This window comes from Vicugna pacos, unplaced genomic scaffold, assembly GCF_048564905.1.
Source record: "Vicugna pacos unplaced genomic scaffold, VicPac4 scaffold_76, whole genome shotgun sequence".
NCBI classification, from domain to species: domain Eukaryota; kingdom Metazoa; phylum Chordata; class Mammalia; order Artiodactyla; family Camelidae; genus Vicugna; species Vicugna pacos.
Window position 1 is genome coordinate 677425 of NW_027328757.1, and position 18641 is coordinate 696065.

At 48.1% G+C, this 18641-nt stretch overlaps 1 protein-coding gene across 1 annotated transcript; it reads right to left on the bottom strand.

The window, feature by feature from the left end:
* Nucleotides 1–2679: 2679 nt before the first annotated feature.
* RIPPLY1 (ripply transcriptional repressor 1) lies at nt 2680–5225 on the bottom strand. Its single transcript, XM_031675451.2, has 4 exons — nt 5077–5225; nt 4123–4198; nt 3496–3560; nt 2680–2938 (listed from the first exon to the last, which is right to left on the bottom strand). The coding sequence occupies exons 1-4, from the start codon at nt 5223–5225 to the stop codon at nt 2680–2682; spliced, it is 549 nt and encodes a 182-aa protein (XP_031531311.2).
* Between the last annotated feature and the right edge of the window lie 13416 nt (nt 5226–18641).

Consider the following 18641-nt stretch of genomic DNA (forward strand, 5'->3'; position numbering starts at 1 on the left):
TTTGTTTAACCCTTGGGATAGTGGTTTTCAAATAATCTTCCCCACAATCTAGGGATCTCTGAAGGTGCCTCCCAGAAAGAGGGTGGAGAGGGTTCATTTACAAGAGAGAGGACACCAAAGTTAGAAATCGTGTATCTCCCATTGTGGTTCCCACCAGGGCAGATCCATCTTTATTTGGTTTGTTGAGCTTCTGCATTCAATTCAGAAGAAGGGTGTTCCTGCTAAAGCACACAAAAAAATAAGTTTTGAAACCTCTCTCCTGGGAAAAAAGGACCGGAAACCTGTGAAAGTGAGCCTGAAAGCCACATTTGACCTCTGTTTCTTTCCTTGTTTATTTAAGGAGGGACAAACACTGCAAAGGTGCTTTGACTGGTAAACTATCAGATGGTGCCAGAGATCAGGTGGAGATGACTGACAAATCCGTGGTGAGTTAAATAAACTAGTCATTAGCTGACTCTAGTCTGTTAGCTCATTTCTGCTATAAAATTCATAATAACCACTACTACAAATATGATTTCTGTGAACACTACCACTGATTGTGTGCTTTTACTATGTGCCAGGAGTTGTGCTAAATATTTTACATATTAGTTCACTGAGTCCTTACAACAACCCCGAGAGGAAGTATCATTACTTTCTCCGATTTACAGAGAGGAGACTGAGGCTCAGAGTGGATAAGTAACTTGCCCAAGGTCATACAGCTAGCACCTGGTAAATTCCACTTTACCTACAAGCAGAAACAGAATGGATGACAGGAATTAAAGTGACCAAAGGTCAACTGCCTGGCAGCCTTAATTAAGGAAAAAAGTTAAATTTTGACCAATAGATGGCACCAGTGGGTGATTTTGGCGGTCTGCTCAAGGCTGTGTTCCATTCAAGGAAGTCCCAGCCAGGGCTCAGAACTATCTTATATTGAGAGAGGAGAGAAAGATGGCCAGCATTTTACTCCTGAATCAGATCATGTTACCCCCTCCTGTCTGTAGCTCAGCAAGGATGTGGGAAGACAGGAAGTGAGGGGACAGAGGTGGTTCTACCAAGAACTGCTTTTGGAAGACCTGCTAATCTTTTTCCTTCAGCAATTCCTGAGCCCCTCCCTTGTGCCAGGCAGGGTGCTGTGCAAAGAAGCCACACGGAGATATCAAACACAGCCCCATCTGGCTGTCCAGGAAGACCAACAGGTGCTATGGTCGAGGAGGTACTGAATGTATTGGGGCGCCCAGCCTGGGCTTGTGGGTCTGGTGAGTCTTCTCACAGGAGAGGTGGCTGAGCTAATCCTATTGGATGCCTGGGAGTTTATCAGACATACAAAAGTGGAAAAGCATTCTGGACAGAGGATTAAAGCCACAGAAACATTAGAAAGCGTGAAACATTCAAGGACACACAACATTGGCTTCAGCTGTTGAGAGATGAATCTGAAGAGACAGGTGAGAACCAGGCAATTGGAACCAGGCCTTGCATATCAAGTTGAGCACTTGGTTTGTGAATGGATGAGTAGAGAAGCTATAGCTTCTCAAGCGGACCTGTGATTAAAACAAAAAAAAAGTCCAACTGTTGATGAGGCAATGAAGAACCACAGCAGGGCTTTGAGCAGGGGCACAACATGGTGTGATCTGGTGGCCAGTGTGGAGGAGGAATTGAAAGGGAATATGCCGGATGGAGGCAAGAAGATGAGGTGGAGAGTGATTGGGACAGGGGTAGCTGAGGGCCTGAGCTGCAGCAGAGACAAAGGGAACTGACAAGATAAACTTGACAGGAATGGTAGCCTCCCAAGCTCCCTCCCCACATACACACACTCATCTCCAAGGCTCGACTGATGCTGCACCTCTCACCTTCCCCCACTCCCAGCCCTGCTTCCAACTTTTAAGCTGCCCTCTGGGGGCCTTTTTGTTCCCTTTCCAAGCTGTCTTTCAGTTTTTAATCAAGCCTGATTTCACACCTTGACCAAGAGAGCCTGGCCCTCCATTGGGCCTCCAGTTGTACAGTCCCATGGAGAAAGATCTGTGAACCGACCTCAGAGCAGTAAATTGGCCTTGAGCTGGTCTCTGACCCTCTGCCTGTGGGTTCACAACATGGGCAGAGTTCAGTTAAGAAATCAGTACAGTTCCAGGAAAAAGGTAAACATCATCTAGTTTATTTTTCTCCTGATTCATCTCATGCCAACACACAGACCCCAGTAGATAACAGGCAAGAAGGGGGAGGTCCCCAAAGCAAGCCGATTCTCTAGATGGCCCCTTCCCTTCCTGCCAGGTCCATCAGAAAGGCACCCCAGCTGTGCCTGGGTCAGGTGTTGGTATTGTATCCCTGGAGGTGAAGCCAGAAGTCAGGCATTCCACTGGGAGACAGGACTGGGTGACCACCTGCAAGACTGGGGAGTCAAAGAGCCCTGAGGAGTGACAGTTCCCCTCCTCATGCACATGCCCTGTCTTGATCTGCTTCCTGGGGGCTTCATAAAGCAAGTCTTCCTTCCCCTAGAGTTCCTGGGACCCTCTCACTGTCAACATAACAGCAACCCAATGAGATGCTGGAGGCCCCGGGCTCACAGGCCAGTTGGGTATAGCCCAGGTGAGCTTGTGACCTGGGGACCCAACTTTCAATCCAGAGACCCGTGCCTGGAGATTCCTGGCTAATTGATGCCCTGGAGCCTTGCTAGGCATGCTGAACCCCAGTCAGACTCTCACCGGCTCAGATGGGACAGGTCTGGGGCAGGAAAGGAGGAGGAGCCGCGGCCATCTGTGGAGCTGACCCTGGTACCTTCACACCCCCTTCAGGCCCCTTTTCATCTGCCTCATCTTCTTTGTCCTCCTCTTCCTCCTCTTCTTCCTCTTTTTCACTGTCTGAGTCCTCATAGAGGTTGATGGTCGCCTGGACAGGGAAGTTCTGCAGTAAAATCTCCCCATCACTGTACAGGTAGTCAAAGGAGCGGGATTTAGGCCAGAAGAGCCTGTGGACGGAAAAGAAACATGGCCCCTAACTTAGACAGGGCTCATATGTGCAGAAGGGTCCATAGGGCCAAGAAGGAAGCCAGCCCCTAAACTCCATCTACCTGCAGTAACAAGGGGAGAGGGAAAGGAAGAAAGAGAGCTTTGTAACAGAACCTTTGGGATTGCTATAGAATGGCTCCAGGCAGGAAAGTGATGTCTGGTGGGCCTAGAGCTGTGGAGAGCCCCATCCCCTGCACTTATCTATCCTGACACATATCCTGCCCCACTACCTCAGAAAGCCTCCAGCCAAGAATTCTCTAGCCCTGTGTGTCCTCCATCTCTGACTAAGGTTTTCTTCACTGATCCCTCCCATAGGGGCTCATTCTTAGGGTCATTGCCAATGACTCCGGGGAGGCAACCTTGGCCAAGTCCCTTAATTTCTTTGAGCTTTAGTTTCCTGGTCTATGAAATAGTGATCATAGCAGTGCCTCCCTCCTCCTGCTTCACATGGCTGTTGTGAGAAATTAAAGAGCTAATGGAGCTACGTCAAATTCTGAGCTTGGTGCCAGAAGCTTACCTGACAGGGTGATGGAACTCGGAGTCAGCCTTGGTGACCTTGGCACCTGTTGCCCCACCAGTGGCCTGTCCAAAGCAAAAGCTAGCATGTGGCCCAAAGTACATGGCCAGATCACTGCCTCTCCCATATCAGGGGCCAGGAAACTGTAAGTAAGATGATGTGGAAGAGACCTTAGACATCTCTGGGGTCCAGCTCCCGCCTCCTCAACAAGGTGGTCTGTCCTGGTTCTGGTTGAGAAACAAGTAGACAGAGTCCGGGGGGTTGTTTGCTCTCCTGTCCCTGTTCTAACACCTGTTTGGAGACCATCCAGGGGACAGAGTTCTACTGGAGCAGCAAATATGCAGGGGTGGGTGGGGGTGGAGAAAGAGCCCTGGGGCTGGGTGCCTGCATAACCTCCCCCACTCTGAGCCTCAGTCTCTTCATCTTCCCAGTTGCCCCAGAAACCTCAGCTCTGCCTTACTCCTAGAGCTGTTGTGGGAATCACACGTGGGTGAGGCTGGGAATGGGGCTTTCTTGGGTGGGCAGACCCGGATGGAAGTCAGGGGCTCTCTGGGAAGGGGCCCGGTCAGCGTGAACGCACTCAGCTGTGTGCTCGCGCAAACACATCGAACAAGGGCTCAACCTCACCAAACCCACCGATTTCCTCACCTGCCTTGGGAGGTCGTTTGTAGAGGACAGCCAGGGCCTCCAAAGACAAGCTCCTCTAGGACAGAGAGGAGAGATCAGTTGGTGGAGAAAGAAGAGACTGGAACGCGGGCTCCCTGAGATAACAAAGGAGGCCAGCAAAAAACTTGGCTCAGATTCCACCTCCCCCAGGAAGCCTTTCTTTCCTAAGGACCCTGAGGCCAGGTCAGGACAGATGCCTCTCCCCCCTCTCCACTTCAACAGTGTTATCACACTCTTTGGTGATTGTCTGTTTACTTGTCTTAGAGCTTCTTAAGGGCAGATTGATGTTCCATCATATCTAAATCCCCAACACCTAGCTTAATGCCTGGTACACAGTGGGTGTTTCACTAAATGTTTGTTGACTGTTACACGAAGGAGGGTCAGGTGGAAAATATCTCTCCAAGAAGTAGAGCTCACAGTTCTACCCTCTTCCTGGGCTGGGGAGAGGGGCCAGAAATATTCCTAGGTTCACTGCTTCCCCACTGGACTTCCAGAGGTAGGAAAAAAAGCAAATGAAAATCTTATGGTGTGGTCAGGAAAGACAGTCTCCCAGTCACAGGCCTCCTGGGACTTTGGCACTCCTTCCCTGCTCTGCAGTCTAGGTCACGTTCAACCCAGGTTTTGTGGCAATCTTCGCTCAGCCCCACTGGGGACTGGACAACTTGGCCCACAAATCAACTTTGGTGGAGACCACTGTCCCCAAGTCCCCTCCTGCTAGCCAGAGGGATTAGCGAGGTGAAAAGTCGTTTGAGATATCCCAGCCCGAGGTGTGGAGGGGACACCCTGAGGGCTACAAGGCCTTTGCCTTTTCCCTTCACAGAGAACAGGGGTGCCCCGGACATCTCATTTCCCTTTGCCCCCCCAGGAACCCCACTAAGCCTGAGTTCAAGTTGCCAAAGGCCAAGTTCCACTTACCTTTCACTCCCATCTACTTCTTGCCCAGAGGAGAGAAGGGGCGATGGGCTTCCCAGACCAAGGAGTGCCAGGGGGTCCTGCACTGGGGCTGGAGCCGCGGCCAGGGTCAGGGCTGGGGTGGCAGCGGCCGCGGGAGCAGTGGGGTCCATCCTTAGTGTGTGCATGTCACGGCCAAGCAGAATGTGGGGGCTCCTACTTCTCAGAACAGCCCGCACTCTTTTGGCCTTTCCTGGGAGACCCTTTTTAAGGCCTGCCTGGACTAATAAATTATTCAGGGAAGAGCAGGAATGGGATACCTGGGGCAGGGGGTTGGGGGATGGAGATTTAGGAAAAGGGCTCAGGGGAGAGAGCTGTGTTCCTGGGTGTGAAATCTCTCCCAGTTGAATAAACAGAGAGTCAGTGGGGGGTGAGGGGTTTTCTTTACCTCCAAGTCAGAAAGGAAAACACAGAAGGGGCAAATCACACACCATTTGTGCGAATTCCCCAAGGCAGTGGCAGCACCAGACAGGGGGAAGGAGGGAAGCTGGCTGGAAACCGCATCAAGTTATCAGGCACAGAGGGCTGAGTAGACTGGCCCTTAGCAAAAGCCGGTCCCAGCGAGAAGGGACAGCTGACTCGGCTAAGGCGAGTGAGGGATTCGCAGGTTATTTCAGCTCCAACCTCAAAGAGATTTGCCAGGTGGACCTGATACAAGGTGACTGCCATGAGGATACCACCCGCATTAGAGGGGGGAAAAAGGAGGTTCTGGGTGGGGCATGTCCAGTTGCCTGTGGGGTGAACCTCAGGTCTTCTTTCCACACCCTCCCCTTTACTGGTCAGATCATTTGCAGAAGGGCCTGAATCTCCTCTCCAGCCTCAGCAGGAAAGGGTCTGGTAAAGGAACCCAGGCAGCATTTCCAGGGTTTCCGGGTCCGATGCCAGATCTCAGAGCTCAGTTTCCAGTCTGGAATCCAGGGTGCCGGGGGGGGGGGAGGCAGAGCCTGGCCCAGCTGCGAAGCCACCGCAGGACCATCTCTGGCCCCAGGGCCTCGGTTCCCTCACGTGTGAGAGGAGGATGCGAGCCCAGTGGTCCCAAGGGACACAGTCAGCCTGCACACTGTGACGGGGCTGGGCCGATGCGCACTGACCGTGGACGAGCTCAGCGGCTGAGGCACAGTCCTCGGCCTCAGCCAGTCTTCGGGGCCTTTGCCAAAAGGCTTCCAGTTACAACTACTGGCAAGTTCCTTATGCTTTAGAGGTCCTGAAAATATGCCTCTTGACCTCTGTGTTGAGTACCAGCACAGATTTATTTAGCTTATTGGATATTCATCACAGCCGAGTGTGTAATTGTCAAAAATTAGAAACCACCTCAATGCCCAATGATAGGAAACCAGTTATTAATTAGGGTAAGTCCTTGCTGCCGAATCCTAAGCAGGCATTCACGATCATGTTCCAGGAAGCATGATTATCAACGGAGAAAGGTTAAAAGATCAGATGCTAGAACAGTGTGAATAACTGGATTCAAGGACTTCTTTTGTCTATTCACCTACCGCCTACCTGCACCCCACTTCAAATTCCACCTCCTCTGAGTTCTTTGTAGGAAAGGAAAATTGGAAACAACCCAAATGTCTCACTTCGGAACGCTGGCTAAATAAATCATTGAACGGTTCTACAATTTCATATTAAAATTGGCTTGGTAGAAGACTAGGGGAAAAGGTAATATATTGAAGCGTGAAAAAAAAAAAAGAAAAAGAAGCCTGTGCAATATAACTTGGAGGTTGATCCTATTTTGGTCAGGAAAAAAAGGTGTAGAATATACAGTATGCAGAAAAAACAGACTTGACTGTTAGAAGAAAGGAAAATGTTACAGTGATCGGTTCTGGCAGTAAGATTGTGGGAGATTTTTAACTTCCTTCTTTAGGCTTTTCTGAATTTTTCTACAAAGTTCCACAAGCCCTGGTGGTAAAAAGTTAAGACCCATAAAAAGAAAAAGAAAGAAATGCTTATCCACAGAGGAGACAAAACTCTTGTGGAAATGACAGCCATTTTCAAATATCTGAGGATGAGACTGCAGTGAGATTGCACTTGTTCTGTGTGACTCCAAAGGGTAGGGCTGAGGCCCAGGGGTAGAAGCTACAGGGAGATACATTTTGCCTCAGTCAAAGGAAAACTTTGCAACAGCCCAGCCACCCCCTAACCCAAAGGCCTGGCACTGTACCGGCCCTCAATACACAGAGGTTTATTATATGCTGTGAAGTGAGCCCCCTCTGACTGGGCTGAGCCTCTCTGTCCCTGAGTTGTGTAAGTGCAGGCCGGATCCTGGATCCTTGATCCTGGAGAGGAAAATCTTGGTGGGGGCGGTGGTTGGTGAGGAGGACTACTGGGGAACCTGAGTTTCTACAACTCTCTGAGGGTTCTTGCTAAATTTACCTTCGGGAACTGAGAATTTTTTTTGCACTGTGTCTCTGGCTCCGATGAGGGGTGAGACTGATCTGGAAGGAGGTGGCATGCAAAGGAGAACAAAGCAGCCCTGTAGTCACACCCGGGGATCTTTTTGACCTCTAGGCGGCCATGGACTCTGAAAATAGGCAGGAGGGAGGAAAGAAAGGCAGAAGAGGGAGATACTCGTCCTGAGCCTGGGGCTCATGCCCAGCCAACGCTGAACTTGTGTTCTTCCAGCCACAATCTTTCACAACTGGGGCTGTCCGGAGCCACAGGCCTCGGGGGTCCCCTCATGTCAGCTCCCAGCTTCCTCTCCCGGAGCCCAGATAGCCTTCAGGCCTATCATCATGGATCTTTGTTTTCTCTGCATAATTGCTCTGTCTTGCTTCCTCCTGAGAATTGCCCCAACCTCATTCAGCTTGTGGGATATGAAGCCACTGGCCCCTCTTGTTGGCCACTCCCAGGATTTCAGGCCTACAAGGATTGCTGGGCCCAAGTGGGCGCCTGGCTGTCTTCCTTTGCACTCAGCACAGAACAGGAGTGAGGTGGCCAGCAAGGCGACAAGAAAGGTCTGGAACAACCAAAATGAAGAGCTTCCTGTCAGGGCAATTATGGTCCTACCTCTGTTTTCCCTAACAGCCCTGTAGTGCTTCTGGGTTCTGTCAGTCGTTGCTTTGGCAGAGCACTGTGAGAGGGCTTGGTGCCTCCAACGGCCAGACCCTGCGGGACATTGCCAGGCGAGAGAATGGACTAGAAAGAGGAGCAGACACTGCCTCAAGGTGCTCACAGCCCAGGGAGGGAGGCAAGACCTGCACAGGGGAAGACAGATTCCATCAGCCTCAGTTGTGCCTGGTACCCCTCTGCCACCCTTGTGCACGTTCCCTTGTAGACTCCCCAGCCCCAGCCTCCACACTTCCCTGGGCCACGTTCCAAACTTCCTTCAGCTCCTCCCATGTACCTGCCCCTCCCTCTAGCCCTCTCCCCGCTTGCACACAGAACAACCTCTCCTCTCACTTCCCTGAGAAAACAGAGGCTTTCAAGCGTGAATTACCTCAGTGCCCTGCCCCACCCCCCCAAACTGGCCTGCCTCTCCAACTTCCTTCCCCTCCAGCCCTCCCTTCTTAGGGGACAAGGTGCCCCTCTCGTTAAAGGCTAATCTGTTCACCTGGCCTTGGCCTCATCCACCTTCCTCCTCTGGGCCCTTCCTCCAGACATTATGGTCCTTCTCGTCAGGAAACTTCAGCTTCTTTCTACCCTCTCTTTCCCTTCGGATTATAAAATGCCTTCTCTGTCATCCCCCAGAACAGGGCCCCTACTTCCCGAGACATGTTCTTTTGCTCCCCGAACTTGCTAGCTCTCTGTCTCGCTCTCAATCTCTTTCTCTCCCCTCCCCTCCCTCCTTCCCTCTCTCCTATCTTTCCTTCACCTGGAGATTTGTTGAAAGTAGAGTGTAGAGTTTTCCCAACTGCCCGTTCGTGCCTCAGCTTAGTGCAGTTTGGCCGCATCCCCGTCCTTCTCATGAAAGGGCGCTACCAAAGGTCACCAGTGACCTCCTAATTGCCAAGTTCCATGACCTCTTTGAACGCTGCGTAGCCAAAGGCACTGTTGGGCAAGTCCTTATTTCTAAAAGTCTCCTTCCTCTCTTGGTCACTCTCTCCTGGCTTTCCTCCTACTTTTGGAACCATTCTTCTGGGTATCTTTTGCTGATCTCCCTTCCTCTGCCCACTCCTCAAATTGCTTGTTCTCAATTACAGTCCACAAGTCAGGCTGATACACAGTAATGTTTTCAATGGGTCACCACCAAATGGGAAAAGCACCAAAACTGAAGTTTATATATATGTATATATGTATTAATGGTGGTCCTAGGGCTTGAACCCAGGAGTTTGTGCATGCTAAGCGTGTACTCTACCGCTGAGCTATACCACCCCCCCAAATATCTTCCATTATAAAAAAGTGTCCTTTATTATGACATGATGCCCTTCTGTTTTTTTTTTTTTTTGGTGTCGAAATAGTCTCTTTCTCTTTTTTTATTTTTTGAAATGCTCGCAGTGGTGGAGCGTTTCTTTAATGTCCCTACTTGGCAAGATAAAATGTTAATTTCTCCATGTCAGTCCCATTCATGTTGATTGAATGAATGAAAGACTGAGAATTATATTTCCAGCCTGAAACGTTCCTGACAGGCGTCTCGAACTCATACCTGCCTCGGGAACAAGCGTCACACTGGCCCAGCTACGCAAGTGAGAAGCCTCCTCCAGCAAGCCCTGCTGACTGTAGTAGTCACCACCGCTCACATTTGCCTCCTCTGTGCTCCCTCCTCTCCAGGTTGTTTCTTCCATTTTGGCTTCATCCGTCCTCGCTCACCTGGATGCCTGAAACAGCTTCCAGATAGGTTCCCCCATCCTTGACTTGGCTGTAACTGTCCATCCTTCTCACAGCCATCCAAGTGATGTTTCTAAAACACAGCACTGAGAGAAACAAAACAAACAAACAAAAAACCCCAAAACCCCCACAGGGCTGAGTATGCCCCTCCTGTATTTAAACACTTTCAGTGATTCCCAGTTGCCTATGGGAGATGTCTAATCTCCTTTGTGTGGCAGTTGAAGCCCTTTGCTGCCCAAGCCCAGCCTGCCTCTCCAGTCTTCTGCCTCCAGTGCCCTCCACGCACCCTCCTTAGCAGCTCCCCTGTAGAGACCTCCCCTCTATGAACAGGCCATGCTTTTCACCTGGAATCTTTTCACAGTTCAGGGCTTTTGAATGTCGTAATCCCACCCCATAGAGGGCTTATCATGGAGAACACTGTGGGTCACAACCAGTGGCAGGGCTTAAAATCAATTTAGTGAGTTGCAGCCAGCATTGAACAAAATGAATGAATAGCAAATAGAGGAATGAATCGCATGGGGGTAAGGGTGTATTATTGTTCTGTGAAACTTTTGTTTTAATCATATATCTAGATCTAAATTTAAAGATACACAGATGCATGTCCTGGGTCATGTTGTAAAATACATGTCTTATTGTGGGTCCCAGTCACAAAATTTGACCACACCACAGGGACTAGATGTTATTCTGTGACTCATTTACTTAGTGCCGTTCATGTTAGAGTTCTTGCTCTCCAAATGGGCCTAACCTCACAAGGGAGCGTAACAGAGGCCAGGAGAACAGGTAATCCCTGGGAGACCTCGTGGAAGAGGGGGCAGTCTAGCGGGGCTGGGCTTAAGTAGGCAGAGAGAAGGGGAAATGGAATCTTGGCACAAAAGTAGAGAGTAAGGGGATAGAACATTTGTTAAACATTTATGTACTGGGCACTGTTTTAAGCATTTTGCATGGATTAAGTCTCACAAACAACCCCATGAGGAAGACACGATTTCAAGCCTCATTTATAGGTGAGATTAAAGAACTTGCCTGAGGTCACAGAGTTGAAAGTGACAAGGCATGGATTTGAACTTGGGGAGTCTCTGGGCTCTGAACCACCACTGGGGGCTGGTGCAGAGAAGCCCCCCACTCCGTACAGGGGATGGGGAGGGTCTAGGCCAGCAGGAAACAGGAGGAGGACCTGGAATGCCAGGCTGAAAGTCCCTGAACAGGCTCTGCCCTCACCTCGGCAAGAGACATCTTCCTCTCTCCCTCTCGCCTTTGCCTCTGGAGTCAGGGTCCCTGGGGTTGGAGCAGGAAGCCTCAAAACCAGCATGGGGGCCAAGTGGAGGCTGAAGGCAAGGCAGGGTGTGCTGTGAGAGAGAAGGGACGGGGGAGATTCTCTTCCCACCCAAGCCTGTCCCCAAAGCAAAAATAGCAAATGGTGCCGGGGACCTCTGCCCTCAAGTCCAAATGTCCCAAATGTGCCAAGTCTTGGACCTAGCCCCTTGGATGCCTGGGACAGGGGGTCCCCTCCAGAGAACAGTTTGTTGTCGGGTCAGCTCTCCGCCTGCACTTTCTGCCTCTTGGCTGCCATTTGAGCCTGGGTGGTGGCTCATGTGGTGCCGGGCTCTCTGGGCAGAGGCCCTCGCAGCTCCCCATTTGCTCCTCATTTGGATGGCAGGGGCCTAGAAAAACAGAACTCTGGGGGAGCAGGAAGGGTGGGAGGGAGGGTGCCTGGGCAGGTCACTCCCAGCTGGGCTCCTTCCCTCCTCCATTTGCTCCATCCAGCCCCATCCCTGGCTCCTCCGGCCAGCCTCCCCAGCCCCTCTTCCGCCAGCCGGCCTTCTTTCCCATCCTGGCCAGAGGCCTGGGGAAGGAGCAGTGATGCCAGAATTCTCAGTAGTGCATTCTCTTCTCTTATCTGTTTATAGTCTTGGCGTCCTGCTGATCCTGCGTAAGTAAACAACACACACTGGGAACTAGCGGCAGGTATTCTCTTAGGAAGCCGATCCTGACAAACTAATAACCACCACCGCAACAAAACAGGCAACATTTATTGAGTGCTTATGATATGCCAGGTGCTGTGCTAAGCATTTTATTGCCTTATTATTTCATTTACTCCTTCCGGAAATCCTACGAGGCAGGTACTCTCATTCCTCACATTTCAAGACAAGCAGGATAATGGAAAAGAATCTGAAAAAGAACGTATGTATGTACATGTATAACTGAATCACTTTGCTGTGCACCTGAATCTAACATAACACTGTAAATCAGCTATACTTCAATTAAAAAAAAATCAGGAACCTGAGACACAGAGAGACTAAGTGACTTACCAAATAGCTAGTGATAATGGATCTGAGATTGGAATTCAAGTCTGTTTTGCTTCAGTGCTCTCTGAGATTTTAGAATGTGGCTGTGTGGAAGGTGTGGTCCATTTGACAGCTGCCCCCGGTGTCAGGCTTTGAGGCCTGTGCACTGCTATGGAGTGAGGCAGATGGCAGAAGGGGCCAGTGGAAGTAGGTAATGGTGCTGCAACCTGAGCGAGTCTCCACCAGAGCCATCACCAGGGCTCTGGGCCTGGGCCTGATCTGCCAATGGCAACCCCTCTGGACCCCCAAATGGGGGCAGCTGGAAATGCTGTCAGTGCTTCGTGCATGCCAGCTCCTGACTCAGCCCTCACTAGCCAGTGCTATAGAGCGGGTGGGCTACCACTCCAGCGCAGGTCCTTATCATCTTATATCTGTATTTCCGCAGTAGACCTTAAAGTGGAAAAGTCTGGGCTTTAGAGTTGGGTGGACTTGGGTGTGTGTCCCAGCTCGAGCACTAAGCTGTCTGGCCTGGGCCAAATGACTTGACCCCTCATCTCTCAGTTTCCCCATCTGTGAATGAGGTAATAACGGTGCCTACCTCACAGGGTTGTCGTGAAGAATGAATGAAAGCGTGTATAGACTGTGCAGCCTGATGTGTATTTAAGACTCAATATATGTTGGCTGTTACATTATGATAATTATGATAATTAACCACTCCATCACAGTGGTTACTCAAAGCGTAGGCTTTGGAAGCAGGCCTGGGTTGGAATCCCTTCTCTGTAGTTTATCATCCAGGTGACCTTGGGTAAGTTAACACATCTCTCCAGGCCTCAGTTTCCTGGACATGAAAACAGTAGTACCCATCTCACAGGGCTGGAGTGAGGATAGAATGAAATACTGTAGGTAAATTGGCATTCATTCTCTTTGTCCCACACACTTTCAGGTGTTTTCTGCACACTTGGCCAGATTCAGATTCAGTTAAAACACAGCCTCCATTCTGCTCACATGTCTGCCTCGGAAACCCATGACTGACGGAATAAGTCGGACATTCACAGTTTTCTCTCTGTTTTCAGCCTCACTTCTGACTCTGCCCAGCTCTCCATTCTCTCACTTGCAGCAGTCTGGTTACTACACTGGCCCTGCACGTGATTGTCACTACCTCCCTGCCTAGGTCTAGAATGCCTTCTCTCTCCCACGTGGCTTAGTTTCTATCTCTCTTTTCTAGGTCCTCCTTAAACCCACACTTACTCCAGGAAGCCTCCAAGACATGCTGATATCTGCCTGCTTCCATAGCCTTATCATCTGAGCTGTCTTTCCAGATGTGAAGCAAGGCGCTCTATTGAGGCGATGGGGGGAGGGATTGTGGCTTTGTCATCTCTACTCCCTCCCATCAGCACCTGGCACAGGACTGGGCACCCAGTGGCCACTCATGCCATGAGAATGGAATGCCATTTGACACAGGGTCGTTGGTCTGAAAGGACGAAAGGATTCAGTCTAGCAGAGCCTTGGGGCTCTAGGCTAGGGTGACAAATAATTATGACAGGCGCATGGGCCAGGAGCGGTTTCTCCATTAGTATTTTGGCCTTGCAAAGTGGAGTAGCCAAGATCCCAGGATGGGGAGCCTTAGAGGGTAGCTGTTGACTTAGCTGGGACAGCTCAGGAGCAAAGCAGGTCAGGAGTGAGAAAGTGCACAGCAGAGGTCCTTGTTGGGGAAGGAATCTAGAAATTATCTCCAGTAGAGAAATTCTCTTCTCTGTCTTCCCAGCTGCCTCCTCTATTGACAGAACATTTCTCAGCGTGTTTCAAGTTTCATCTCCACTTGCCATCTTTCCCTCTCCTTCCAGTCTCGGTCCAGAGCAGCAGCCCTAAAAGTGTGATCCAAAGACCCTTGGGGGAGCCTAAGACTCAGTTAGGGGGGTTAAATCAAAGCTGCTTTTATGATAATACTGAGACATGATTTGCTGTTTCCACTGGGCTGACCTTTGCACAGATGGAGCAAAACCAACGTAAAAGTGCTACCACCTTAGCAGGGGTCAAGGCAGTGACATCAAACTATGTTCCTGTTATTCTTCATCATCAGTGTATTCTCGGCAGAAGAAATGTCAGTTTCGCTTAAAAATGTCTTAATGAAACAGTAAAGATTATTTATTCTTATTAAATTTTAACCCTTTGAGTACATGTTTTAAATAGTTTGTGTGACAAAATAGGAAGGATATAGAAAGCCGTCCTACTACATGCTGAATTATGATGTTTGTCATGAGGAAAAGCACTTGTGTGATTGAATTGCAAGCTAAACTAACCAGTTTTTCATGGAACACTTTTTTTTTTTAAGTTGGAAGAACACCTGACAGAAAAACTATGGATATTCAGACTTGGGTATTTGCCCAGCATTTTGTTGAAAATGAATAAACTGTCCTGTCATCTCAAGGAAAACAACTGATAGTATTTGTTGTCACTGATAAACTTTAAGTTTTCAAGTGAGAAACAGAATTTTGGAAAACTTGTAACTGCCACTGTAAGCTCAAGAGTTTCTCCATACCCTAAAGACATGTCTGATAAGATTAGTAGTGATATTAATGAATGTGGGCTTTTATATTTTATAATCATGAAATGAGTCAACAATTGGAAGATCTGTATAACTGGGCGGGCCAATATTTTCCAAATGACTAACACATGATGTTACAAAATCATACGTGGATAATAGATCCATTCAAAGGGCGTTAGGCCAATGGATTTTAATGTAACAGAGTACAAAAGGTTCATTGATATGGTTTCAGATTCAACACTGCAAATAAACATTAAGAAATGACCTCTTGTGAAGTTTTGATGCAGTATCAAAGAAGAATACCCACAGTGTATTTGTTTTCTGCCATAAAAAATTACCACAAACGTAACAACTTAACGTAACACCTGTATCTTATTTCACAGTTCTGTAGCTCAGAAGTCCAGCGGGGTTCACCTGAGTTCTCTGCTTAGGATCTCACAAGGCTGAAGTCAAGTTGATGCTATCTGAAGGTTCTGGGATGAAAAACCTTCTTTCAAGCTCAGTCAGAACATTAGGGAAAACTAGTTCCTTCGGGCTGTAAGTCTGAGGTCCTGAAGTCCCGTTGCCTCTCTGGCTGTCATCCAAAGGCTGCTCTCTGCTCCTAGAGGCTGCCCATTTCTCCTCATGGGACACTTCCACGTTCAAACCATCAAGGGCAAATCAAATCCCTCTTAAGCTTCCAATCTCTCTGACTTCCTTTTCTGCCACTAGCCAGATAAAGCACTCTGCTTTGAAAGGACTCACATAATTAGATTAGTCCCACCTGGAGAATCTCTCTTTGCCAAATAACTAACATAATCATGGCAGTGATCAACATCTTAAGTACCCACTCTTAAAGTGAAGAAAACTTATACCAAGTTAGAGTAATTTGGAGGGTCATTCTTAGAATTCTGTCGAAAAGCTATTAAACAACCCCCTTCTCTAACTACATATCTTTGTGAGGCTAGATTTTCTTCTTTACTTTAACCAGAACAACATATTATAGCAGATTGACTGCAAAAGCAGATACAAGAAGAATCCAGCTGCTTTTTTATTCAGCCAGATATTAAAGAGATTTGCCAGTTAGCTTGCTAATTTTTTTGTTCTGGAAAATAGTAATTTTTCATAAATATATGATATTTTGGCCATGCAATGGGTTTATCATTGTGATTTTAAGTTTTAAAATAGTTTTAAAGCTGATCAGTTTTAATGTCTAATATGTTAAATCTCGATAGTGACAACCTATAAAAATGAAAGCTCTTTTGGAGTCTTTAACAATCTTTTAACTAATTCTTTTCATTTGTTTATTTTTAAATATGCACACATGTCATTTTATATTATATGTGACAAAATGTGAAAGGGCATATAAAATTCACTCTTTCAGGTGTGCAGTCCCATGAATTGTAGACTTATATGATAGTCTTTACAGTGCCAACACCCGAAATAATTCCATATGCCACATCCTTGTAGTCAAGCCCTTCCCCCACCTCTAACTCCAGGCAACCACTAATCTGTTCTTCATCCCTATAGCTTTTTCAAGAATGTCATATAAATGGAATTACATAGTAAGAAGCCTTTTGTATCTGGGTTCTTTCACTCAGCAGAATATATTTGACCTTCATCCATATGGTTGCCTGTATCAATAGTACATTCCTTTTTATTGCTGAGTAGTACTCCATTGTACAGATGTGCTGGAGTTTGCTGATCCATTCACTAATTGAAGGACATTGGCTTGTTTCCTAAATAATTTTTGAAAGTGTAAAAGGATCCTGAGACCAGAAATTTGGAGAGAGAGAGATGATGGTAATGGATGGTAATGGATGTATCATCTTGACATTGGAAACCAATAGATAGATGAATGAGCTATATAGTGGAGGTAGGACTTAAGGGTTTACAGATCAAATGCCATGCAGTATGGAGGGTCAGAGAAAGAGAAAAGGGTGAAATGAAGTCTAACTCTGAGGTTTCTGGCTGAAACAACTGGTTTTCTCAAAAGGAGAAGATTGAAGGAGAACTGGTTTTAGTTCAAAGGGAATCAAGGATACAATTTTGGACATGTTGAGTTTGAGATACCCAAATGGGAATGTTAGCATATAGGGGTCTGAATTTCAGAGACGTCTGGGCTGAAAATGACTGTTTGGAAGTCATCAGACTGTACAGGGTAATTGCAACCAGGGGAGACAAGTGAGACTTCCAAGGGTGGAAAGGCAGAGTGACTAGGTCAGGCTCATGAAAGACACCTATATGGAGGAGGAGGAGTCAATGAAGAAGTAGCCAGAGAGATAGAAGGAATATCAGGGGAGTGTTGTATCACAGGGGCCAAGAGAAGAAGGCAATTCAAGAAGGGCAAAGTTAATAGGGGCACTGAATGCTGTGTAGAAGTCAAAAAAATTAAGGACTGGAAGGTGGCCATTGGATTTGATGACACAGGGGTCATTCGTAACCTTGATGAGAACTTCTTGGCTTGGTGGAATAGTGGGGATAGACTCCTCTCTGCCCTTAATTCCTTCTCCCATAGTCCTTTCTTTCCTGCCCCTTTGCCCCAAGAATCTCTCTTATTTCTCCTTCTAGACTCCTCCTTTCATAGCATCATCTCCTCCCTCTTCCTCAAGACTCTGCTTTATACAGATCTCTCTGAGATTTTCCTCCTCAAATACCCCTCTTCTACCTCTTCTCCTGCTCGCCTCCAGAAGCCATCTCTTCCCAGATCTCATTTTCCTCCCTTTATACTCTCACTGCTGACTCCCCTCCTTAACCAGATACTGCTTTTTGCAGACAGCTATTTTTTCCTATCTTCTTTCAGACTCCTCAATTCCTCCACCTACCTAGGTTCTCAGCAGGAGTCTTAGCAGATTACTAAAGAGCCTTCTAGTCTTCACACCAAGCAGTCACGGTCTTTGGCATGATTCCACCAGGATCTGATAGTGCCGACCCATAGGAAATGCAGTGTTGGAACCTACTCCTTGAGTGACTGCCAATCTGGTAACCACATCCTGCCCTCATCCGCCCTGGCACCTGCCGCTAAGATTCTGCCTTTTCCTATCCTCAATAGCACAGACTCACTGTGAGCTGATAAGGTGCCCCTCTACCCCAAATTCTATCTTGCATTCAACTAGCATTTCTACTTGTCAAAATGCTTTCATAGACTTTAGCCCAGGCTTGGGAAGTCAACTGGGTGAAGCCTGGAGAAAGATGTGAAGGTTTGCCCCAGGTCACACAGCTGGTTAGAGGATTAGCCTGCTAGCCCTCCTGCCCCTTCAGTTTTGCTTACTTTCATGCCCACAGACTCCCCAGGCTTGAGCTCAGGCATGGCAGCCCTTTTAGCCTGTCCCAGCCTGCCAAGGGGTTGCTCCCTGGAAAGACCCCTGCTCAGGAGCACTGCTAGGGGATCAGGATTTGTACCTGCAAGACAATTACGGGCCACCTTGGGAAGGAGGATGATTTCTGATTTGCTTCACTGAATTCACATGAGGCAACAAATCTGGTTGTTTGCTTTGACATTGCTTCCAAAATGGAGTAGAGCCTAATGATTGAGAGCCACCCTCCAGAGCTGGCTCTTAAAACCCAGGCTTGTTTCTGCTCTGCTGTAACTCAGTCAGATGGTGCATATGAAACCCTCAGCACAGTGCCTGACACCTAGAAAGTGTCCAAAGAATAGTGGCCACTAGCCTTATCATTTCTATATAGCAATCCTTGGAAGAAAGTCAGTGTGGTACGCTGGCAAGCTTACTGAACCAGACATCTAGAGACGTAGATTCCAGATCTAACTATTACTGCTCAACTTGGGATGCTGGGGGAGTCATTCATCTCATCTCACTGGGCCCAGGCTTTCTCCTCTGGAAATAATAATAGCTGCCCAACTTCTGTAATATGTTGTATTAGCCTTTAAAGCATCCATGCTCTCTGACCTAGCAATTCTAGTCCTAGGAATTTGTCAGCTTTATGTGCAAAGATGCTAG